General features: G+C 36.9%; 1 protein-coding gene across 3 annotated transcripts in view; it reads right to left on the reverse strand.

Annotated features, from left to right (window-relative positions):
* LOC126334623 (putative RNA-binding protein Luc7-like 2) overlaps positions 1–27,581 on the reverse strand; it is a 39,204-nt gene that overhangs the window by 2,052 nt on the left and 9,571 nt on the right. Inside the window, exons 2-7 of one of the 3 annotated variants that reach the window (XM_049997055.1) lie at positions 25,379–25,436; positions 24,893–24,987; positions 23,735–23,841; positions 18,489–18,587; positions 13,202–13,420; positions 12,576–12,788 (exon numbers count right to left, since the gene is read on the reverse strand). In XM_049997055.1, coding sequence (XP_049853012.1) covers positions 12,576–12,788; positions 13,202–13,420; positions 18,489–18,584 — 528 coding nt within the window. In that variant the 5' untranslated portion in view covers positions 18,585–18,587; positions 23,735–23,841; positions 24,893–24,987; positions 25,379–25,436. Of the gene's footprint in view, positions 1–12,575; positions 12,789–13,201; positions 13,421–18,488; positions 18,588–23,734; positions 24,564–24,892; positions 24,988–25,378; positions 25,437–27,581 lie in introns of all 3 variants that reach the window. The other 2 variants (XM_049997054.1, XM_049997052.1) reach the window with 2 other exon arrangements.

The raw sequence follows: 27,581 nt of genomic DNA on the forward strand, positions 1-27,581 counted from the left end.
GAGCTTGGTTCAGTGGACCTGTAATTTTTACATTCCACCAGTGAGAAAAGCCACACCAACAGCTTATACAAATCCTGACACTGGGAAAGCCAGGACAAGCTGTTCTGTTATAATTTTTAAATCCCTTCCACCACCCTGTTTTATGTTTGAATTATTGTCTTCAGAATACATTTAATGGAAATCTTTTAGACTTAGTGCTATGTTTACCTAATTCAGTGATTATAATATGTTTTTGTTCAGAAACACTGCTTCTTTATTATTAGCAACAACCAGAGTGAACAAATAAAACAAAATATTCTAATCAGTTCTGTAACTTCCATTTACTGAACACTGCACAGTAAGAGTTGTTGGTAAGCATATCTAATAATGTGTCAGCTTCTACTCCAAAAAAGTAACATCCAGTGGCATATGTAGTTTTGTCTTCATAAATCATACTCTCTGCAACTGATTAGTATTGTATATGTTGACACACAACTAACCTAATAACTAAGCCAAAGAAAGATACAATAATCTACAGTTCAGCATGTTACTACATTAACAAACTTTTTACAATGGAGTTTCAATGTAGTCATACTACCTAGACACACCTCTTAATGAAAAGTTTACTTCCTAAGAATACAACTAACAATGTAACTTGATATAAACTAATTTCAGCCATTACATTTTGACGAGTTTAATATTAGCTGGAAACAAAGTCTGGAACCTGGAAGTCTGTTTCTGTTCACAATTACTGGCCACAGGCCACTTTAGCAGCACCCTGGGGACTTGCATGTAGTGACCATGCATTGCCCTGACCGTAAGTTGTGTGCAGTCTGAAGCATGTTGTGGATGACAAATGTGGTCAATGGTTATGTGAGAAGTATGAGTTGCAAAGTTTTGGCACCTTCAGTTAACACTTTATAGTGACTGAATGACTACATAATGAATGCATCACAGTAAACAGTGAGAGTGGTGTAATAAAATGGACACCAAGTGCATAATTTCTTGTAAGGTGAAACAAGCTTATTTCACGTCAATGCAAGAAGTCAAACTGAAATCAATTTGGTTTCGCACTTGATGGCAATGAGGAACTCTGATTTAGTGGCTTGTTTTGCACGTAAAAAGATGCGTTCTTATACTAGATACAAAACAGCAACTTCAAATTTGTTAAAACTTTTATGTGAGAAAGGGGCAAGGTCATTCCATGTCAAAACACACAATGATTCAAGAATTTGTAACCCCTATCTCAGATTTTCACAAAACTTTTGCTTATAACATAGGAACTTCTGCAAAATCTTTTTGGTCTCAGACTACAATTTATCGGTGACTAAACTACAAGAACATATCTAATTTTAAATGCAGTGATATTCTGATAATTGGGCTCTGCAAGAATGTCAATGCAAAATGGTACTATCTACATAATGACCTTAACTTGGATGTTTATCAAGCTTTTGATTTGGAATTTTTTTCAGTAGTTAAGTAAGGCATATAGTTAACATATCCAGTTATTGAAGCAGTGAAGTTACAAAGAAAATTTTTAAAAATTTAATATGCCAACTTCCTATTTTATAAAAATTGCAAGGATACGGAAAAATGCTTACACCATTTCTCCAATCTGCTGGGAATGATCCCCCAGATTGTAAGTTTTCTAATATAATAAAAATTTGAATGGGTCTTCTGCTAACTTACACACACATCTGAATACAAAATACTTTTTGCTGTGATTTGAAGTTCATCCATTCACTGTCTCAGGTGCACAAGTACCAAATTAGCATCTCTAGCTATAATTCATTCCACGTAGGCAAGTTAACGAAGTGTGAAAATCTATTTAATATCATTTGATTAATTCAGCAATGTTTTAAACACTATGATGTACATAATGTGTGTGTTTGCTCAGCCAATCACCTGCTCACAGTGAAAGTTTTCAGACAGCAGTGGCTTGTTTGAAACCTTTATAGGCATGAAAACAATGCAACAAGTACTGAAATTCATTGTTGAGAATAACTGGCAAGCATCAATTAGTCTATTTGTCCTCAGTTCTCTGTCTTTTCGTGAGACAGGTCATATCTGTTTGTGGTGTGGCCCTATCAGTCCACTGGTAAAAAGTATGTTTCAAGTGAAGTGCTCAACTAATTGCAATGGAAAATGGTTTCACACACTATTGGAAAATGGCTAAAAACACCATGTCATCTGACAACCTACACCTTAGTAAAAACTCTACAAAAATAAAAGAGCTGAGTGAAGACCAAGAAAGTGCTACTATATGTGGACATCACAGATACCTTTACTTAAAAGTATTTGTAATTCATCAAAGAACTTTTGATCCTTTTGGAAAACACAAACAATTAAAAAATCTTTGAGGCCAATTTGCTTGTCTGCCTAAAACATTAAATTCTAAAAGAATCTATATAAAACCACACCAAAAACTGTGCACAACATGCTGTAAGATTTGTTAACAGAAAACTGGCATCAGTGATAGAAATGAAAGTGGTGCAGATGAGACGGAGGTGACATTTCACGAATCAGAACTAAAAAGTCAAGGTACTGAGGATGCAAATAAAGCTTAACATTATTTGGGGTGCTCTCCCTTAAAACTTCACTCAATTCCAAAACACAGCTAGGCTTCATACAGTGGAAAGAAGCTAGAAAAAGTGAAACATGGTTTGGAAAGAAAGTGTTCTGGGCATTCAATTGCAGTATTGAAGATTCTGATCATAGAGAAGAAAAATTTGATGATGAAATTGTTAAGAAAGCCAAAGATTTTGAAGCCATTATACTGTTAATAAAACGAAAAGTGGTTAGTGTAAGTTAAAATTTAATTTTAGCTCCACCCACTTTGTCAAATGAAAACATATCAGAATTCAATGTTAGTGAGCATGTGGTTCGACAAGCAAGGAAAATGAAAACAGAAATGGGTATTTTCTCAATTCTTAAACCAAACAGGAAGAAAGTTATTGCTGATTACATGGTAATTCTTTAGTGTTACCAGGAGCGAAAGACAATTAGCATTCAGAATTTATATATAAAGAGTCATCCTTTGCGTTTGGATGCAGAACACATTGAAGAAACATACAAAGAGCTTATAAAATTTCTTGTACGTGACTGGAAACTTCGACTGCATCCTTTATCACTGTGATAAGCGTCCCAGTGAAACTGTCAGAATTATTGTAACAAATTAGCTTACAAAGATACTGATGATTAAATTGAGTTCAACCAATGGATAAACACAGATCATCATGTAGAATTAGTAAAGCAGCCTGCAAGTGGTGTTTGAATACATAGTCTTGTCGTTAACAAAATTACAGGCATTTAAACCACACTCATTAACGCCTGTCAGTCAAAATTATTGAAAAAATTGAAAGAATATCTACCCCCAGAAAAAGTAATTTTGTTAACGGATTTTGCTGAAAACTACAGTTTTGTAATTCAGAATGAAATTCAGAGTCACTACTGGACAAGAAGCAGCTGTATAATCTACCCCTGTATGTGTTTATGTAGTAAATGAAGAAAGTAAATTGGTAGTAGTGAACCACTGCTTTATAAGTGGTGGTATGCAACATGCTGGAGGATTTGTAAATGTTGAAAGAAATGGTTAAGTGGCTGGAAGATCATTACCCACAAGTGAAGAAAGCACATTATTTCACTATTTTTCTATTGAGGCTGAGCTATTCTGTTTTGCTACTAGCCACAGTAAATCTGTGTGTGTTGGTTTGGGAGGAACTATGAGGGGTGTTTGAAAAGTCCGAGAGATGGTACCACCGGCACATATCGAGGTCATGTTTAGTTAGTAGCATCTTTGGAAAGAACGCACACCAAGTTTCAGCCATACCGGTCTTTTTTTTTTGTGTTTGGCATTCGTTCAAGGAAGTCTAATGATTTGTCAAAAAAGGGACAAAAAGAATTTCATATGGTGATTAAACATCACTTTATGAAAGGCAAACTGCCTCAGTGGACTAAACAGAAGCTTGATAAACCTTACGGTGACTGCACTTTCGATTAAAACAGTTTATAAGTGTTTTCAAAATTTTGCCAATTGGAAGTGATGCTGAATGTTCTGGACACCCTGTCGAGGTTACGACTACAGAAATCTTTAATAAAATCCACGATATGGTGATAGATGGCAGAAAAGTTAAGGTGCGTGAGATTGCTAGTGCTTTGGGCATCTCTAATGAACAGATACGTATATCTGGCATAAACATTTGGGACATGAGAAAGCTATCCGCAAGATAGGTTCTGCAATTGCTCATGCTCAACCAAAAACTGAATTGTGTGAAGTATTGCAAGAAAGGTTTGCAACTGTTCAGAAAGAATCCCCAGGTCTTAAAGCATTGTTTCGTCACTGTGGATGAAACACTGATACATTACTATACTCCCGAGACCATAGAACAATCTAAACAATGGGTTAACAAGGGAGAATCAGCACCAAAAATGGCGAAAACCATTTCTTCGGCTGGAAAGGTTATGGTGACTGTCTTGAGATTTGCAGGAGGTGATCCTCATCGACTATTTGGAAAAGAGTAAAACTATTACAGCTGCATATTATTGTTGTTGTCTTCAGTCCTGAGACTAGTTTGATGCAGCTCTCTAAGATACTCTATCCTGTGCAAGCTGCTTCATCTCCCAGTACCTACTGCAGCCTACATCCTTCTGAACCTGCTTAGTGTATTCATTTCTTGGTCTCCCTCTACGATTTTTACCCTCCACACTGCCCTCCAATACTAAATTAGTGATCCCTTGATGCCTCAGAACATGTCCTACCAACCGATCCCTTCTTCTAGTCAAGTTGGGCCACAAACTTCTCTTCTCCCCAATCCTATTCAATACCTCTTCATTAGTTACCTGATCTACCCACCTAATCTTCAACATTCTTCTGTAGCACCACACTTCGAAAGCTTCTATTCTCTTCTTGTCCAAATTATTTATCATCCATGTTTCACTTCCATACATGGCTACACTCCATACAAATACTCTCAGAAGAGACTTCCTGACACTTAAATCTATACTCAATGTTAACAAATTTCCCTTCAGAAATGCTTTCCTTGCCATTGCCAGTCTACTTTTTAGATCCTCTCTACTTCGACCATCACCAGTTATTTTGCTCCCCAAATAGCAAAACCCTTTTACTACTTTAAGTGTCTCATTTCCTAATCTAATTCCCTCAGCATCACCCGACTTAATTCGACTACATTTCATTATCCTCATTTTGCTTTTGTTTAGAGTTTTCTCAGGACTGGCTCTCCCAAGGCCGTCAGTATTTCTAATGGAATGTTATCTACTCCAGGGGCCTTGTTTCGATTCAGGTCTTTCAGTGCACTGTCAAACTCTTCACGCAGTATCATATCTCCCATTTCATCTTCATCTACCTCCTCTTCAATTTCCATAATGTTGTCCTCAAGTACATTGCCCTTGTATAGACCCTCTATATACTCCCTCCACCTTTCTGCTTTCCCTTCTTTGCTTAGAACTGGGTTTCCATCTGAGTTCTTAATATTCATACAAGTGGTTGTCTTTTCTCCAAAGGTCTCTAATTTTCCTGTAGGCAGTATTTATCTTACCCCTCGTGAGATAAGCCTCTACATCCTTACATTTGTCCTCTAGCCATCCCTGCTTAGCCATTTTGCACTTTCTGTCGATCTCATTTTTGAGATGTTTGTATTCCTTTTTGCCTGCTTCACTTACTGCATTTTTGTGTTTTGTCCTTTCATCAATTAAATTCAGTACCTCTTGTTACTCATGCATTTCTACTAGCCCACGTCTTTTTACATACTTGATCTGATCCTCTGTTGCCTTCACTATTTCATTCCTCAAAGCTACCCATTCTTCTACTACTGTATTTCTTTCCCCCATTCCTGTCAATTGTTCCCTTATGCTCTCCCTGAAACACTGTACAACCTCTGATGCTTTCAGTTTATCCAGGTCACATCTCCATAAATTCCCACCTTTTTGCAGTTTCTTCAGTTTTAATCTACAGTTAATAACCAATAGATTGTGGTCGGAGTCCACATCAGCCCCTGGAAATGTCTTAAAACTTGAAATCTGGTTCCTAAATCTCTGTCTTACCATTATATAATATGTCCGAAACCTTCCAGTGCCTCCAGGCCTCTTCCATGTATACAAACTTCTTTGACGATTCTTGAAACAGGTGTTAGCTATGATTAAGTTATGCTCTGTGCAAAATTCTACCAGGCAGCTTCTTCTTGCATTTCTTAGCCCCAATCCATATTCACCTACTACGTTTCCGTCTCTTCCTTTTCCTACTGTCGAATGCCAGTCACCCATGACTTAAATTTTCGTCTCCCTTCGCTACCTGAATAATTTCTTTTATCTCATCATACATTTCATCAATTTCTTCATTTGCAGAGCTAGTTGGCATATAAACTTTTACTACTGTAGTAGGCGTGGGCTTTGTGTGTATCTTCGCCACAATAATTGTTCACTATGCTGTTTGTAGTAGCTTACCCGCATTCCTATTTTCCTATTCGTTATTAAACCTACTCCTGCATTACCGCTATTTGATATTGTATTTATAACCCTGTATCACCTGACCAAAAGTCTTGTACCTCCTGCCACCGAACTTCACTAATTCCCACTATATCTAACTTCAACCTATCCATTTTCCTTTTTAAAGTTTTCTAACCTACCTGCCCGATTAAGGGATCTCACATTCCACCCTCCGATCCGTGGAACGCCAGGTTTCTTTCTCCTGATAAGTCCCCACCCACAGATCTGAATGGGGGACTATTTTACCTCCAGAATATTTTACCAAAGAGGACGCCATCATTTGGTCATACAGTAAAGTTGCACCCCCTTGGGAAAAATTACGGCTGTAGTTTCCCCTTGCTTTCAGCCATTCGCAGTACCAGCACAGCAAGGCCGTTTTGGTTGGTGTTACAAGGCCAGGTCAGTCAATCATCCAGACTGCTGACCCTCTTCAGGAACCATATGTTTGTCTGGCCTCTCAACAGATACCCCTCTGTTGTGGTTGCACCTACGGTACGGCTATCTGTATCTCTGAGGCACTCAATCCTCTCCACCAACGGCAAGGTCCATAAGGGGGAAGGGGGGGGGGGGGGGGGGGGCGCCACGCAACGTTCAGCAGTTGCATATTATAAACGCCAGAATTGGACTGCAAAAAAGTCTTTCCATCACGACAACGCACCAGCACAGACGTCAGCAGTTGTGTTCGCAAGATTAATGGAAATAGAATTCCAATTAATTTCACAGTCCTCCTGCAGTACTATTTTGCAGTAGCGGGATACAATAACATCAGTTGTTACAATATTGGTTCTTACCAGTCAAAATCACAAAAATTTAACTGAAAACAAAAACAAAGAATTCCCATATTTCTAAACAGTTCCCAGGTTTTTCCTGGTTTTCTCCCAGATGAAAAAATTCCTGGGTTTTTCCCAGATCTCCCGGCTGTCCTGAATTGTACACACCCTTAAGTTCTGCATGAACAAAGCGCGAGAAAAAGTTGGAAACAAATCAATTGTAAAATGTAATGTCTTACTGGAAATTAATCTCCAGTATTATGAAACTGATGACAAATGAAGTGCTAAAATTTATCAACTTGGGTGAGTCTTTCAAAATAGCAAAGCTTGCTTGCTTGTGGCAGTGTTAACTTAGTTTCTGCCACGTGCACCTTCCAACACTTTAAATACTGCTACGTCAGCATAAATGGCCTAACAGTTCCTCAGCTACCAGAAATACCTACAGCAGTGCTGCTGAGAAAAACACACTGTAATATATAAAGAATAGGTCAAATATGGACTGCCCATCACACACTTTAATCTTTAGTATCTAGACCTTGATTCAGATGTGTTGACTTGGGAAAGCAGCATGGCATCCTTCCCCAGCACCACTCCCTCCGTGGATCTACAATTAATACCATACACATTGCTTTCTCCTTGCCACACCTCTCTAAATTATTTTTTCTGCTTTATCTGTAACTTCATCCACTCATTAGCTTTTCTCTGTTGGTGTTTAAGGCATTATCAATAAATACTGATGAAGATCATATGGCTGCAACCATTCAAAGCTTATTTTGGAGATTAAGCGACTAAACTGGATTGCATGAACTACTCATCTAGTTTTTCATATTTAACTGTGTTCCAGTAAGTATCTGAGATTTAACTTATCCTTTTTGCTAAAATAAATGGAAGTGCTTTCAAAACTGTCTTGAGCTATAAATTGTGGTTTTGATGGGTTGGAAAGCACATCATCTCAATATCCAACCATATCTTTTTTTCACTAATGTACAACAGACATGCAAAATAGGCACTGATAATTTACACACATTTTTAACAAATAAAGCATTAACATGCAAAGTCACTCACTGTCCTACAAACTTCCATGTTTTACAGCAGCAACACCACCAATGCTGCTGATAACTAAGTACTCATCTGTGCTGATTGCTACAGGTTTTGCATGCCAATTCTCCTTGCTTATTGCCAGCAGATAAGCTAACAGTGTTCTTTCATTTTACCTAGATGATAAACATACTACACTGAATCAACGATGCAAATGAGATTACTGTTCAGAAATGAGGAATGGCATCAGGGGGCTACTTTTGCTGTAGGAGATCAAATGTTGATTTTGTATCAGTTCAGTTCATAATGTAGCCAACTTTTAAACATAAAATATTGTCATGATTCATTCGTTTATTTATTTATTCTTTTTTCTTTCTTAGCTGAAAGATCTCTGGATTTCTTAGATCATAAATTGACCCCTACAATGACAAAAGGGCCAAAAATTCCCCACACATATGGACAAGTTCCTATGCCACATATCCACCGTGTGCAGCTTCTGCCTCAAAGACGTCTGCTCACAGTACCCCATTGGCACTGGTCACTTCTGTTTGATGTCAGTTCAGTTCTTGCCCACTGATTTTTCAGTTCACCACTCTTCAACAGCATGGCTAGCACTCTTCCAGTGGCAGCCTTCATTCTGATGTATAATTTGTTGACAACGGAGTCAGCCATAACAAGAGGTACATTGCTGGACAAATTCTTTCACCAGCGAATGAAAGGAGGAAACAGACTAGAGTGTGATATGGCAACAGACAGTAAAAATATACTCCTTTAGTTGAATGCCATTATCCCATTTCAAATTCTTGACTTGAATGATTGAACAAATCTTAAAGAAAATGGCTACACATTTTAGTTTTGGCACCTGCATTTCTTTACCAATAACTTTTCCTGCATCCTCAGGTGTACTTTTATTGTGCTATTTGACATTTCATGCTTTCCACAGCTCTTCTTTGCACTTCAACACTACATACTTTCCATTTTCATTTTGCAATGTAACAAATCCTCAGTTATCATTAACTTAAATTTTGGCATTTATGTATGTCATGCTTTTTCATTGGTTTACTTAGTAAGGCTTTGCTGTAGGTGAGGCCTGCATTTCCACTGTCTAAAGGCTAAATAGGTTGTCACATATCACATATGACTGTGTAGCACTGCAGTGAACTGTTATTGAGTGTACAGTGAGGTGTGTGTTTCTTTGTCTCTGTTATATGCTGCAAATATGCACTGCATGTGAAGATAAATGTCCAAACATATACTCTCACTAAACCTGTCTCTTGCACCTTTAAATTTTCACACAGGCTAACAAAATCTATGGAGCTGGCCATGTATGGAAGATGAGAATATGGATAGCAATTTTTTGTACCCACACAGACATCTAATCATGGTACTGTCTGAAGGATTCCATTAAAGGCATCTTAATATAATACATCTAACACAGCAGGCTAGTAAAAGGGTTTTACAAATTCTAACAATGTTAACTTGCATTATGCCATTTGACAGGACTTTCACAAACACAGCCATTTTGCTTACCAATGGAATTATAAAGGAATGGGTCAGGGAAGGCAAGACTCCATCTTTAAGTAGCCCTTTTCAATAATTTTGACAAGTGAACATAAAGGCTTTGTCTTCCACAAACTTGAAAGGGTTAAAATTGCCTTATGGTAATTTGTAGCGTATTATTAACTTTGTTCATAAAAGAAGTTAAGCTGTGGCACTATATTACAAGCAAATCGACTTTGTACCTAATAGTGTTCAGTTATTGCTTGTAACTGATTATATACTTACACAGGGCTTTATATAAAAAATAGAATCCAATCTATTCAACTGACAACCGAAAATTACAAGCACTTTTAGATCCACATAGGTCAGTGAGAAACTTGTAAACTAATACAAACAGAGCAACAAGCCTAATACAAGTGGGATGTAACAACATTCCTAGATGTGTTAAGGTAAGGGAAGTCATGGTGTTATGTGTAACTCCACTAAAGTTGTGGGTAGCCCTACAACTACCTTATTGATGAATGATGCTTGAGACCTATAAACAAAACAACAATTTAATAATTATGGGAGCACCATAGCTTTTCAGCTTAACATTTTTGCATGTGGAAAGTACATACACCGAGGGACACCATGTATCTTCAAGGCTGCATGGTGACCGCAGTAACTGTGACCAAGCGAAGTACTTGCATTGGCTTTTTCTGTAAATCATAGAGCCAAAATTGACTAGCGCAGCATGCCCTAGTAATTGCCCTCAGTGTATTGCTGGGAGCAATCCATGAAGAAAAAGAATCCAAAATTTGCTTCATGTCATTTTCCTGTCCTGTTATGCAATGATCTGTGAAATTTATGTTTACTGCCTTGTAAACGACTGACAAGACAGGAGCTACTCCTGTGTTAAGAGTCTTGTACAGTAGTATTTCCTGTATGATTACAGATGAAGAAAACAATGTGAAGTCAAGGTTGGAATATTGACAATTTATGAGAAGGATAGTTTGCTACTCACTACAAAATGAACCCGTTGAGTTGTAGACAGGCTCAACTGAAAGGCTTGTTACACATTGAGGCGCGCACACATGCACACAAAAAACGGTTATATCAGACTGCTCCAGCCGGAACATATGGAGGTGGTTTTTTGAAGCAACTCTTCCTATTTGTGAGAATCTAATATTACATTTGAGAATCTTACTTCCAGCATTATCCAAGATAGCTGCAGAAATTAAATATCTGCAAAGTCATAGTCAATATATCATTATGGATCAAATGAAACTCATGACTACAAGAAGTCATGGAACTAAGCATGGAAAATAGCAGAAACACTAAATTCTGACAACTGCACACAAACTACAATAAAGGAGCATAATATAAATATCATGATACTAGAATCTGCAGTAGGTGATATGGTGCTGGAGAAAGCTAAGCATTCTAGTTCAAACTTGAGGAAATAAACCAGTATGAAGGGCCTTACGAAGTAGCACAATGTAAATTTCATTAAAGGATTTATTACTTAAAAGTATCCTCAGAGGATTCACATTATTTCTGAATTTTGTACAGTGATATTGACAAGGAGCCTATGTCATTTTATTTCTTTAGGTTTCATTTTCTATGCAATGATCCTCCTTTCCACAATACTGTGTGTTTTAATTACACTTTCTATGTGATTTGTATTATAAAACTAACACATTTGATAAACACTTTTACTGCAAACTGAAGATGAAAATGAGTGTGTTATGAGTCCAAGCATAATACAAGAGATTTGAAAACTCGCGGATAATGGAGTCAAGGGTGAGAAGTTGGCTATCTTGTTCCCTTCCTAGGTCTGAAATTTCCTGATATCTTGTTTAGTTTCTTACTTCCTCTTTGAATATCAATTTTATGCTCCTCTTCCTATATTCAACAGTTCTTAGTGAGACCATTCTTTCTATCAATCTGCCCCCCCCCCCCCAAAAAAAGAACTCTTCATGTTGGCACTTTGTCAACATATTTACCACCTTCATAGGCTAAACATTTAAGATTTAAACACTTAATAATAAATTTCTACCGCCTCCCATGAAGTATATACAGATCTTATGTTGTTAGAGGGCAAACTACAGACACTAGCCCTCAACTTTAGAGTTCAAGGGTTACCAAACATAGCACAAATAATTGTTGGCTGAACTCTTTGATGCAGTCAGGCAGGAAATATTAGGAAAGACATGTAGCCAGCATTTTCATTTTCTTACTGTAGCTTTCTATCCTGCAGTATCATTTTGTATACATTTCTTAGGTGATGTGGATATTTCGTATTTACAGCACTCATTCCCTCCAACTTTTCTATCTTTTAGGAATGAAGTACTTCCTGATTAAACACTACTATGCTTTATCTGTCCTCTGTGTACTTACACTTTCTTCACAAGCATTGCACATTTCATTTGTTAATTACAAATGTGGACCATAATTAATGTGTTTTGTGTAAGAAACAATTACCAACAATCTTTTTTAAAGGTGTAATTTACAACTGCAATATTTATATTGATAATACAGCACTCACAGCAACATTATGATCCTTCACCACAATTTTTTCTTCTACTTTCATCAAAACAGTCCCTAATACATTACAATTATGTCCTGCCAATATTCATTATTCGTATTTGCACAGAAATTTGATGTCTTTTTCTAAATTTCAGCTAAGACCCTCTATTATTTTAATTCCTAAAACCAGAGGCATAATTAATACCTTTCAAAAACAATGTTTTAACAACATAAAAAATTAAATCTAAATTCTGTGTTATTGCAGGTACTTTTACTCACCTCTAATTCAGCAAGCTTCTCGCGAATTTTAATGAAACCAAGGTGCAACTTTCCACCAAAATGATCTGCCAATCTGCGATCGTTATCATGTATCCCAAGATAAGCTGAACATACTTCACAAACTCTGAGTTTCTGTTGCTGGTAACTACTAGCAGGCATCGAATTGCGATATTCGCTCTCAGCAGCACTTTTCTTTTTTCTCAGGTCTTCAATCTGTGAGAAACAATAACCAGGTCTGGCTAATAAACCATAAGTATCATGGTTATCTAAAACAATCAAGTTACCACCTAATAATTTCAATAAAATCTTAACAGAAAGGAACTAAAAATATAATCAATACCCACATTCCTCAGACAAAACATGAAATTGGTCAACTGGTAATGAATGAAATCCAGTTTATAGTTACTGATTTGCCTGTTACAAGATAAGCCAATACATTATCCTATGTTTACAAGTTCATATTATTAAGAGGATGGTTAATATTTTAATAACTGTGTCTACACTAGTCTTATTTTTATCATTCCCAACAAGTTGGGAAATTTCTGCTGTTTAACAGAATGGTATAAAGAATTTGAGGGTGTTTATTTTTGTATTTACATAAGACAATATGTAAATATAATACATACCTCCTCCATCAACTTCATACTGTCTTCCACAAGACCTTCTGCACCCAACTGTTCTGCACGTGCTAACTTCTTGCCAATTTGCTCCGCAAGCTCATGAACCTTATTAGCTTTTGCAGCCACTTCTGCTGACAATTCTTCCTGTGTTTCTGCCAAACGCTGCTTTGCTAGCTCTGTTCGACGATCACAGTCTGCAATGAATGTTTGCAGATGCTCCATTGCCTACACAAAGATGCACAAGTGAAAATACTGCATTCAGTGCCTAAAAAATAGCACTGGAATAGAAGTTGAAAATGAAGGTTGCACAAAGTTTACTAAAGTTTCCCCCGTTCTAACCCACCAGTCACTTAAATTTTTCCATTTAAAGCCAAATGCTACATTTCTCTTTTTAATTTTACTCGCCCAGACCCTTAATTCATGCATTTGTTGTTAAGGCATAACTTTATTTTAGCTTTTTGTCACATTCTGTACATTTAATTATATGCACCTCTCTTCACCAGATATCAAGTTCACATGGTAAATTATAAGTAGGGACTGTTGGTTGCAAAAAACTTATCCACCACCTACATTAATGTAGCGAACGTGCATATTCTGCGAGTACTGGAACTGGAAAACTATTTTTAATCCTCGGCTTTAACTACATTTCCTGATTACAGAGCGAGCAGTGCACAATTAAAAATTAACATTGGCAGAAGGGCTAAAGTTTCTGAACTATCTGTAGCACATGGATGTACCCATACCATTTACCAGGTTATGAATCACGTGAAACTAAGTTTGCATGTGGTGTGCAATCACACAGAACTAAAAACATTTCAATACAATGCTCAATTTTCACTGACAACCTCGTTCACACAACAGGGTATATAAGTGGAAAAGATGAAGAAAATCTTTAATTTTCCCAGATATCCTGGTTAAAAATACACTACCCCTAGTGATCGCACTTTTTTCTGTGTTAAGTGACGAAAAAGGAGGGGGGGGAGGGGGGGCTGGAAAGATCTCTAATATGCAGCAACATGTAAACTGCATATTCTCGTATTGCAAAAGTATGAAATCGAATTCCACCAAACACAGCACGTTAATCTCCGAAGCACTGAAATTGACATTGCAATGTGCTGTTTAAGGCCAATCATAGTTCATGTGTTCTCACCAGCCGATGTCGGCAGATATTCACAGCTTAAGACATGAATGGCAACATCACTTAAGTAGCGCGAACACAGAAATATGAAAAGTTAATGGTTTAAATTAATATACATAGAGTAACTACAAGAAAAGCTAAGCTTCCACATATAATATAGGTCTTTTTTGCACGTGTTACACTTTATGATACATTACGTAAATGTGCCAGTAACATTTTAAGCAATGAATAAATGTCTCTTCTGGGCATGAAATTCTTCAAAGTTGCTGTTCCTCACAATGATAAGTTTTAAATGAGTCAAACGCTTAAGTACACATTCACATGTCCAAATTCCCACGGAAATAGGCTCCAACCTGGTATTAAGGTTTTCAGTATGGTTTTGGGGATTTAATTTTTCTTTGAGCATCAGCTTCGTGTTATCTCATGTTAGATTTTTATTATGGCATAGTGTCTTAAATGCCTTAAGATGAAAGCGTGCCTTTTAAATTTAGTAGACAGTTTAAACTAGCCAACAGCTTGGACTGAGAACACTGTTTCAAACTGACTGCCTCTACAGAAAAGATTAATTAAAGTCAAATTTCTTTAGCCTTCTGTAATTATGCGAACCTCTTACTTCACTTGACAGCCCCCGGACACAAATCTGTTTTGTTTTCATTTGACGTGAGAGCTTGAAATAAAAAGAGGAATAACAATCACACTTCAAAAAGTAGCCAGAAGCGGAAGAAGGTACTGCTCTTAGGCGATTCAACTAAGCATGTGCATGAGCCTGCTGGAAAGTCCACAAATGAACCTAATGCCAACAATTGTGATGTCACACATCTGAAACAGTCTGTTGGTATGAAGTATTGCATAGTCTTCATCCTAAGGCGTTCAACACATTTTGCTATTGGCAGATGCTTCTGTGTGCACTGTGTTTTGCTGTTGTACATGATCACATTTCCTTTGCAACTTAAGTTATTTTGGTTTTCCTCTCATTTTTTATTACTGTGGCAGTAGTGGGAAAGAGTAACAGTCTTTGTTAGAGTATTAATTCTTACTAGTCAAAATTTCAAAAAATTTAACTGAAAATTGAACCAATGGAATCGCCTGGAATTCTAAAAATTTCGTGGTTCTACCTGGATACAAGAAATTCCCGCATTTTTCCTGGTGCATATATGCATCACACAAGCATTAAAGGGATGTGCGGATTGTGTATTTTGACACTATACTGTAGCAAACTGGTCAATTTTTGTGACATACTGCAATGCCATTGCTATGGCCCTGTTGGGACGCAGCCTCATTTTCGTGGGCTTTTATAATTTAGTAATTACTGTTATGTTGTCAGTTTACAATGGTGTGCAACTTTCTCAATGCAACTGTGACATTTAAAAACTCAATAAAAATGATTTTGCTGACTGACAAAAGGCCAACTGAGAAAGCACAATGACTTACTACTTTAAAATTGGAGTTATTGAAGGCAAGGGTGGTTCAAATCGAAGTGTGGTAATCCTGATTTAAAACAAATGCTAACAAAGAGATAGAGGGGCTGTCCAGTACTTACCTCAGCTCAGTACAGCCAATAGATACACAAAAAACAACCGAAAATTTACGTTCCTACCTTTCGGAATAAATGTTCCTTCATCAGGGAGGAGAGAGGGGAAAGAAATAGAAGAAGAGAAAGTGGATTTAGTTACTCAGGTGGAGTGAGTAAGTCTATGGAAGCCATTGTGAGGCCTTGTGAGGGACCTTTGATTTTTAGGTTTTTCTGCACTACCTCTCCCAACACCCACTCTAAGAACTTGCAGAAACCTCGTTCCTTATCACACTTACCAACTTCATCCTCACCCATAATTACTTCACTTTTGAAGGCCAGACCTACAAACAAATCAGGGGAACTGCCATGGGAACCAGGATGGCTCCGTCTTATGCCAACCTCTTCATGGGCCGCATAGAGGAGGCTTTCCTGAAGACCCAACAGCTGCTTCCCCTGGCCTGGTATAGGTTTATAGATGACATCTTTGTGGTCTGGACTCACGGTGAAGAAACACTCCTTAATTTCCTCCATAACCTCAACTTCTTTTCGAATCTGAATTTCACCTGGTCCTTCTCCAAAACCAAAGCCACCTTCCTGGATGTTGACCATCTTGTTGAAGCTCACATCCACACCTCTGTCCATATCAAACCCACCTACAAACAACAGTACCTTCACTTTGATAGCTGCCATCCATTCCACATCAAACGCTCCCTTCCCTACAGCCTAGGCATTCGCGGCAAACGTATCTGCTACAGTGACGAATCCCTCAACACTTACACCATAACCTGACCAGTGCTTTCCTGTCCCGCAACTATCCTGCAGACCTTGTCCACAAACAGATCTCCCAAGCAACACATTCCTCCCCCAAACTGCACAGAAGCATACCCCTTGTCACCCAAGATTATCCTGGCCTCGAATACGTCAATAAATTACTCCACCAGGGATATGACTTTCTCAAGTCATCCCTTGACAAAATTCTCCCCACACCACCCAGAGTTGCCTTTCACCCCCTCCCCCCCCCCCCCCCCCCGCTCCGTAACATCCTTGTTAACCCTACAATATTGCCACACTACCTTCTCTACCCAGTGGTTCCTACCCCTGTAACCAACCCCACTCCACATACTCCAGCCCCGCTACTGGTAAAACATACACAATTCAAGGCAGGGCCACGTGTGAAACTACACTTGTCATTTATCAGCACAGCCTTTTACATCGGTATGACAACTAAACTGGCTGAGCGCATGAACGGACACAGACGAACTGTCCGCCTAGGAGATGTCCAATACCCAGTAGTGGAGCATGGTCTCCAGCATAATTCTAGGGACCTTGGAACCTGCTACACCGTATGAGCCATTTGGCTTCTCCCACCCAACACCAGTCCCTCTGACCTGCGGAGATGGGAACTTGCACTCCAACACATCCTTTCATCCCACCATCCCCCTGGACTGAACCTATGTTAAGCAACCTCACTCCCATTTAATCTCCCGTCTTCTCTTCTTTCCCTTTCCTCTTGAGCCATTCACACACCTTTTCATCCTACGTAGTTGTGTTTATCTTTATACTATATACCTTTTTACTTCTGTATGCATCCTCTTTGGTTTGAAGCTGGCACAGTACTTACAGTAGAATATCTTTGGCTTCCCTCTGACAACCATGCCTCCATCCTTGCTACCCTCCCTGTTTTCCTTTCCCTGTTGCTTCATAACCTGGGTTGTGAGTAACTAAATCCACTTTCCCCTCTTCCCTTTCTTTCCCTCTCTCCTCCCTGATGAAAGAACATTTATTCCTAAAGCTAAGAACGTACATTTCCGGTTGTTTTCCGTGTATCTATCAGCTGTACTGAGCTGAGGTAAGTACTGGCCAGCCCAGCCCCCCCCCCCCCCCCCCCCAATATCTCTTTGTTAGTATTTGTTTCACATCTTCATATGAGATTTTCCATTAATCATTTTAATCCTGATTTAATTTTATTTTCTTAAATGAAGTAATGCAAACACTGGGATGACTTGAGAAGGAACATACCGATTTCCCTCATCATCCTTGCTCTGTCTCCAATGGGATTTTATAATCAACAGGTCTTTTACAAGTACATATGCATGCACAAAAGCACATGCTTGAGACCCATGACAGTAAACTTCCCACAAGAAGTTTATGGTGGCACTGTCCTCCAATTTATCCATGCGAACAGGATACTTAACTATTTTAAAATAGTTGTATAAACCAAACAATACCAGATCAATATCTGATTTTTTACAATATGTAACACAGAGAAAATTTAAATGGCATTTACACTATTGCTGCATGGTGGTGATTTTTTTTTCTTCCCTTTAATGTCTGTTCATAAACAGAACTACATTACAACTAACATGCAATATAAGTGCCAGCAAAATCACTAGCCCTTTGGGTAACAATCTTCATTCCTATTGGTCCATTATATTTGAGTTGATAACATTTCTTATTAACATCAGGTAGACATTCATTAGAGCGGCATATCAAAAATACTAAGATATTTTCATTCTCTCAGTGTTTTTTTTTTTTTTTTTAAATGTGTGTTTTACATTCTTTTTCTCACCTCCAAGTTCATTTATTATTTGTGGGCTTTTAACAAAAGAGCCAAAAAATAAACTATAAATTTGCTGACTTACATCAATATCATAGAAGTAGTCCTTTGTTTTGCTGGCCTTTTCATAGTCAGCACGAAGTGCCAGATCATGTATTTTTGGGCATTCTCCCAGATCCATCCGCTGAAAGTTAACACACAAAAAGATAAGCAGCTGTAGTTATTTCTGCATTAACAGTGAATATTTTCAATGTTAGCAATATTTTGTAACATTTAGGGGCTCCAAAACGAAGTTTAGTAAACATTTTACAGAAAGTTTTCAAGGGATTACTTTGCTTGAGTCAGAAAAGCCGAGTTGTTACTCTGCTGGCAAAAACCTTTACATTACATATTTCGCAACTGTGTTTATAATAAAGAAAACATTAACACAGCATGAAAGACATGAATTTTAAAAATATGGCCATGAAAAATGAAATTAGTCATGCCTTGTGTTTCATAATGTAACCACATATTTATTGCACATATGACCTGCCCAGTACTCAATTAACCGCAATCAACAAAATTTGTTGTCATGCATTATCATTATACCATGAATGTTGAAAGTGACCTGTATAGTTCAGTAAGAATATGATCATTCCGCTAAACTAATAGCAGGGTAATTTTAAAAAGCTTATAACAGGAAAAGTCTTCAACAATGAAGAGTCAGCGATTTTTCCTACACTCCAACTGAAGAGTTATTAACATCATAGATTTCTCTCATGCCACCTTTTCCACATGACAAACTTGCACTCTGAGAATACTTTATGAGTGTCAAATATTAAAGTAAGATTCTTGATGATCAAATCCAGAGCATCCTTTTAATATTTATAAAAAAACTTGTTATTGAAACTTTCCCTTTTCTAAAATGGAACATATCCCTTTTCCTCACTAATAATTACAATAACTACTATTTTGAAATGAGTTTGGATAAACTGCAAGTTTTCATGGTGCTCACATTCCATGTTTAATGACTGTAGAGCTCCACATATAACTCACTATTTCTGTTTAAAAGGTGCAGAATGGCAAAGACAAAACACCTCTAATCGATGTATGCCTAATAAAACCCTACAGCATTCAAATCAATCTGTTCCTCATTGAGCAAACAGAGGAATGACAAAAATTCTAAATGCGCAAACATATCCTGACACTAACTAGCATGACACTCCAGCTAAAAATTTGATTTCACAATGTTAAAATAATTAACAGTTGAAAAATAATTCACTAGAGAGTTTTCACATCAGCAAGACCCATTTGGACTGCTTACGAACCACCTGTAGCACAACCATTTCAATCCCCACTTGGCAGACTTTCATAGGAAAAAATCTCTTTTTGTTTATTAGGAACCTGCCTGTTCCATCATATAGAAAATACATCTTTTTAAATGTGAATGTTAGAGAAAATTTGAGCCCAAAAACAAGAAGGAACTTCACTGAAGTAGGATAATGATTCACAATAAAACTGCTACATAATAATGCAGTGAAGTGACATGACATGCAGGCACAGATAAGTTAATTTTTCAGTGCTGATTAGCCAAGGAAATTTACTACTTTAAAGGAGATTACTTAAACTACGTATGGACATCACCGCACATTTTCTTGCAAACACATTTAACATTACATTTTTACAGTGTGGCAACCCTTCCTAAACTGTACAAAACAGTATGATCGATTTCACAGTTATTACTCAGTTGCACGAGTTAACTCTAACTACCGAGTTTACATCTATATAAGCTGCAGAACTTTTCATTGATTTTCTATTTAATACATGTGAATAAACAAGATAACTTTACTTCATTTAATCAAGAAATGTGATAAAAATCACTCAAAGTGAGAGAGTGGCGGAGAGAGAGAGAGAGAGAGAGAGAGAGAGAGAGAGAGAGAGAGAGAGAGATAATATGCACTGTTCTTTGATATTACAACAAAGATTCAGGGCAACAGCAAAGTAAACCCCCATTCAAAACCTTCTGTAAATTAATATTTAATACTAGCCGCAGCCTTGGCCAACAGATCACAGAATGTAAAAGAACACAACTCTCCTATGATATTTAATTTGTAATATTCTGATTCACACCACATGAATTCCAAAATTTACTAAGGAGCTTTATCGTTTAGTAAAAATTAAGTACCTTCTATCTCCGTAGAGTAGTTAATCAGTATTTAGATGCATCTTTCTGCAGTTGCTACTGCATTCCAACTTTTTTAAGCATATTCAGACAAGCAGAAGGAAGAAAGTAAAATTATAAAACAAAAGACTGAACCACAGAAAATTTCAAACTAGCCTTATCAAACAGTATCAGTATTAAGGAATAATGTTTTTTAGCTTATCATTAAGGAACACTAGTTCTTGCAGGAAGTGTCCCACCAAAACTCAAAGAGCACGTAATTAGGTACTCACTCATCAAATTGAGCAGTGCGAGCTGCTTAAAACATTTACTTCAACATAAAGCTTAAAAAATAATTAATTCCAATTAACACTGCACCTATAAGGGATCACTCAATATCTTCTGAGGTAGAATCATTTCACTATAGATGTGGTGACCTGAGAAGAGTTAATTCATTTTAGCGTTCACGCCATCTTTATCATTTAAATTAAGTTTGAAGAGCAGTGTATCAAATTTCATCACTACTCTCCCCCCATCACTACAGTGAACGAAAATCACAAATGAGCAAATAAGTTATAAGAAACAGCTATTTAAGCACAGAGAAAGCTGTATGAATAGTTTTTGCATAAAAGACTAATGTTTCAAATGGTATTTTTGTAAGTCTGCACTTGCCAAGAATGATGTGCGCAGTAATGCTAACGATGTTTCACAAATATCTCTTCACTCAGCCAATAATGAAGCCTACAGGATGGATGAAAATATTTATTACAAATAAAAATTAAGGCCAATGTAAACTCTCAAAATTAGCAACAATGTGCCAGTATTAATAACAAAATGCAAATATTTGCACAACAGTTTGCAGTACAGAAGTGTAAAGTTTTATGAATCATCTGTTGCAGTGAAATAAATGGTAACCAAACACCAGATCAGTATGTGCATCTGCATGACTTAAGTTGTGGGTTATTAGGGGAGTGATACTCTGAAAGAATATTTAAACAGTGAGATTATAAAGTTTGTTTTAAAAGAGAAATGAGGTTACCTGACATTTAAAAATAACGTAGCACCAAACAATAAGAGCAACAATTATCTCTGTAAAGCCCATGCCACACTAAGATATGTTCGAAGTTTACTTTTTGGCTTGTGCGATGGCTTCCAAGCAAGCACCCGTGACTGTTAGGCTGCAGGGAGCTCAAAGTTTCAGGTAATAGCTTCAATGCTGCAATCTTTAATATCCTCCACTTCTACCTATCCTGTCCAAGCTAATGTACTGTGTCTGGCATCACAACCTGCCAGTTATGTCCCCTCTGCAAGCATCACCACACTAACGAGACACTAGTGGAAACTTGCTCTAAAAGTGCCCCTTAATTGATGCACAAGGCTCCACAGAAGTAAAGAAAGCATTATTGCTGTAATGGCTGCATGTAGGGAAGAGTCTTTATTATACGTGGGAATAAAAGGACCTGAATCAGACATTCTGCCACAAACCTTGAACTGAGTGGAAGGTCCTGGTAGATGGGTGTGTGAAACCACCACCTGCTGCCTTCTATTGTCAGGCAAATTTTTGGTGTAACTTTTTTAGTGTGGGCTACAGCTGTAATTATATTATCCTGCATAATATACATGTTTAATTGGCTTTGAATTAGAGATTCAACAATTGTTTCACAAATGAGTGCAAACAGTGAATAGAGACAGCTGTATTGCACAGGACGAGAATTCAAGGTTTTATACTAGGCAGTTTTCAGTACATAATCCATTCAAAAATGGATTACTTCATAATTATTTTTGAATAACTTACAGTTCATGTTGACAGTTGAAATTTTGCTTATGGTATTTTTACAAAGTAGACAGTGAAACAAACTAAAGGTTTTGATGAATGAATTTAATCATATCCTTGTAAGTGGACAATGTGGCATTCCTGTCCTCCTAGCCCTTAAACTCCCGAGTAGTTATCTTTCATTAATGGCTACATCATATCTTACAACTCTCTAAAACCCATAAAAGTCATTGTACTTCAAATAAATTTTTTGCCCTGGTTAACTCTTTGTTACATGTTTCATTTGTGTGTATCTTCAGAACACAGATGAGTATGAAAGATCATTTTCATTCTCTTAGTGGGTTTTAGTTTTACTGAAATTTAAGTACCTTTACCACAACTTCAACTCAGTTTACTTTTTGCATTGTGTCCATTAATGGAAACACTAAAAACTGCGAAATAACTTCTCATTACAACTTTTTTATTTTGTCAGCTCCATTTAAGTTCTCAATTCCTATGAAATATTATCGAAGTATTACTATTAGCCCTGTAAAATGAGTCTTAAAATAGGAAATTCGTTAACTTTAGTAGCCTCTGAATGGCATCCTGGTTGCAAATCATTGCTGGCAATTATTTCTAGTAGTAGTAGTAGTAGTAGTAGTAGTAGTAGAAACAAAACTGACATGGGCGCTTGGGAAGGACAGGCACACAGCAACCTATTGCTAACCGGTTAGTTCTTATTACTCTTGCACATCTAGATTTTGGCTTTACAGCTCAATTTCCTTCTGCATATACACCAGTAAGATCATGTGGTGACATGTACTGCTGCAAGTTTGTTGAATTTTAACTCCAACTGAAGATTGCTATTTATAGCCAAAATCTACATTTTCAAGAGTAATAAAAACTATGGGATTGCAACTGACTGCTGTGTGCCTCTCCTTCCCTGTTGTCTACAATCACAGTGCACAAAAGTTCCTTATGGAATCAAAGGTGGTTAATGGACACTTGGTTCATAGTCATTATCAGAAATGTTTGCCAGCATTAATCTTAATGATAATTTCTATATACAACAAGTTTACCATTTAGTGGCTGCTTTAAGTTTACAATTACTGTCACTTTATTATCACAAGATCCATTACAATGAGGTAACAAGTCTCAAATTGCTAAGGTGTATTTGTATTACTGATTAATGCCTGCCTTTCACTTCGGTAATGGCCTATTTGCAGGTAAAGATTATTGTAGCCATGTTATGTTTCACACTTTCTTCCACTTGTATTTGCCGTAGTTAAAATTCTATGATCGGTTGACCAAGGTTACAAAATTGGTACATTTAAGACTTAAGTTAAAATAGTCAGAGAAATAGTCACACACCTATATAGAGCCCACATACAGACAAAAATATATATGTTGCCAGCCCTCGGTAAATTATGCAACTTACAGACTGTCACAAATATCTTCAAACTCGAATGGTGTCGCCGTATGATGTAATGGTGACAAAATTCCTCTAAACTATCCACATGGTGTGTCAAATTATATTTTATCTTCCTAAAGGGTGAAAGAGACCAGTTGAAAAAATATGTGAGTTGCAATTTGTCTTGATAAATAAGTAAATCTATGATCGAAATACAACTCTTTAAGCTATGGCGTTAAAAGATGAAACAGATTATACACCTTCAGTCAGCAAAGGTTAATGGGCCGAAGGTGACTTAGTAGTAATTTTGTCTAAGATAGGTACATCACCAGTGCAAGGTGAAGCCTGACAGTCTTCAGGATACTTCCACCTGCAAGTTAAATGGGCATACTCACAAGGTAATAGGAAAACGTCCCTCAGCACTCGATTCAACGCATATTTCAACTACAGAGCCATGCAGAACAACTTCTCTACTTACAAAATGGAGATTTTGTTCCTTCCTCGGGATATTTTACATTCCGATCAATTTTGATGAGGAAAAATCTTTCTGCCTAGAACCCAGATATTTTTCCCACAATTTTAATAAGCTATAACAATACTTAAGGACACTTTACTGGAATCCAATAATATTTGAATGGCTGATGTCTTCAGCTTTCATGTGGAAATACTTACCATTTCGAAGTGCCGTCAAAGTCACAGATATACTAGTTCTTATAGTAACATCTTAAATGTGAAACAATGAAAAAGAATTTTTGAATTTGCATTTGTATCTTTCAATTATTTAATTCTTGTACTTACATAATGTAATAAACCCCAAATTCACCCTGTCTTATCCACAACAATATGCCGTGATATTCTGGAAAGAACTATTGTATGAGGCATTAATGAAGCTTAAATTGTAATAAAGATTGATACCATAAACTGACAATAATACAGCACCAAACCAAAAATTGTGATAAGCCACTGGAGGCCTTATGAATGAAATTTAACTAGAAAAAGGTTTACACAGAAAGGTTTTCCAGGAGTACAATTTTGAAAAATTATACAAAAATCAACATGAAACACAGATTTGTCTTAATTTTGTGACTTCGTAATACGAAGTTACTTTACGATTGTAAACAATACTAAATAATTCAATATATTAAAACTTCAGATTGCTTCACAGCAGATATAAAATGTACATACCGTAGATGATAGAATCTCATGTGGACAGCAGCTGAGCAGGAAGCTTTTGCACACCTTGGGGTCTGAAAACTTCACTTGGAACCTGTTGTTTTCCCCTAAAAATCCGTTACCATTTTGTTAAATTAATGATATTTGTGTAAAACTATGAATGCTCAATGGAATGTGGAAAAACCTACACAATTAGGTACAAAAATACTATTTGAAATATGTATGATATCTTCCAAAAAAGAAGTGTTTGTCTATTTTACACAATTTAGAGCCATGTGATTTTTATGAACTCTAACAGACATATTTGAAGAAAGTGCTTAACTGTATTAATTTGTTTTTAACAGTAAACAATTCTACAACTGCAAAAACACTTCACAGAACTACAATATCTATGAACATATCAAGCTATTAATAGCAATGTTTAGACTCTTCTATTAAGTAGCAGTTATGATGACACTGTTTTGAAATAAAAAAGAAATATCACAGATTAATACACACGTGTGCTGCTCTCAGCTGCCCTTTACTCTCAATACTTGTATTAAGCGCGGAAGCCCCCCTAGAATGAAATCAGGGATGAGGCTTTAGATCCCACATATTAATTTCAGAATAAATGTTAGTATACAAAATTTAACACTAAACTAAGCTTCTTTATAATACTAGCTTTTATTTTAATATTAATTTCTTCTCAAATTGTCATTTTGTCCAAAATCTATTACAATTAGTAAGAATTTCCAAAGTTTCTGCTACATTAAGGCAATGGTTTATATGTACTCATTAAAAGAATGGAGGTAAGAAAGGAAAGATTTAAAGAAGATCATCTCATTAAAATGAGAACAGTTTCACACCAAACTGAAAATGTCCACTCAGTGCCAACTTGTAGAAATAGATTCTATCACTCATGACTGATGTGTTATATATAAATCTGGTACTAAATCCAGAAGTGTGTTATCTTTTGTCATATTTAATTCTAAAGTCAATTACACTAAGTAATTCTGACTCTCAATCTGTCCACAATTCCCATTCAAATGAGGTACATTCCCCCTCAGGTGCCAATTTCAGAATTACTCAACACACAGATAGTACCAAACTGTTTCAATGAAGCTGCCTATACATAGTTCTTACAATTCTTAGTCCACATCCGAAGGATTCTTATGTAAAAGAAAATATTACATATGCAAAGAGTTTCTTTTACCAAAGCATAGAATTAAAAATATGAAATAGGGGAGAAGAGCAGATTTATGTGGGCACAAAACAGAGACAGCAACATATATACTAAGGTCAAAGACAAAACCATCATAGCATAAAAGCAAAATGTGCAATCACCACAGAATAGTAGCCAATCCTTCAATTGAGGATATTCCACTATCATGCAAGATTACTAGCTTGTGTGTAGGGGAAAAAAAATCAGCCTTCACAATGAGAACTTTTTTGTAGTAACTGAAGCTGTTGCTGACAGGTGTGATTGTTACCAAATTATTCATCTAATGACTTGTGGTTGCAAAATACTGACACAAATTGTCTAAAGAAGAATGGTAAAACTGTTGGATGTTTACCTCTGGTAAGCTCAGTTTGGGTTCTGGAGAAGTGTAGAAACGTGAGGTAATACCAACCCTGCAACTTATCTTGAGTGGTAGGTTACAGAAAAAGCAAATCCATACTTCTAACATTTGTAGAACCAGAGAAAGGTTTTGACAATACACACTGAAATATATATAGGCATACAGATGTTATGAGCTGAAGGGCACGACAGGGAAGCAATGATGGAGAAGGGAGTGAGACAGGATTCTAGCCTGTCTACAATGTCATTCCATCTGTACAGTGATCAAGCAATAATGGAAAACAAAAATTTGGAGGAAAAAATTTGAGGAGAGATTAAAGTTCAGGGAGAAGAAGTAACAACTTTGCTGTTTGCCAGTGACACTGTCATTATGTTGGAGACAATGAAGCACTTGGAAAAGCAGGTGGACAGAATGGACAATGTCTAAAAAGGAATATAAAAGATGAACAACAAAAACATTAGCAATAGAATGTAGTTGAATTAAATTAGGCAGTGCAAAGGGAATTAAATTAGGAAACAAGATAATAAAAGTATTATATGACTATCACTATTTGGACCATACAATAGCTGATTATGGCTGAAGTGGAGAGGATACAAAATGTAGACTGGCAATGTCAAGGAAAGACTTTCTAAAGAAAAACTCTTCACATATAAATTAAATATCAGGAAGCCTTTAAAGATATTCATCTGGAGTGTAGTCTTACACAGAACTGAAACACAGACAAAAAGCAACAAGAAAAGAATAGAAGACACTAATATGGTGTTATAGAAGAATGATGGAAAGAAGATGGGTAGATAATGTAACCAATGAGGTACTGAACAGAACTGAATCAAACAATGGAAAATCCAGAATGGAATGTAACCATATTATGAGAAGGGAAGTTGCTACTCACTATATAGTGGATATGCTAAGTCGCAGATAGGCAATTCACATTTAAAGCTTCCGGCCAATGGCCTTTGTCAACAAAACACGCACGCGAGCTAGCAAGCTGGGAGGGGGGGCGGGGTAATGCAGCTCACACACCACTGCACTCTCAGGCAACAAACCACACTGTGAGCAGCAGCAGCACCAGTGCACAATGGGAGTGGTGACTGGGTGGGGGAATGGAGGAGGCTGAGGCATGGAGGGGAGGGATAGTATGG

Source organism: Schistocerca gregaria, chromosome 2, assembly GCF_023897955.1.
Source record: "Schistocerca gregaria isolate iqSchGreg1 chromosome 2, iqSchGreg1.2, whole genome shotgun sequence".
NCBI lineage: Eukaryota > Metazoa > Arthropoda > Insecta > Orthoptera > Acrididae > Schistocerca > Schistocerca gregaria.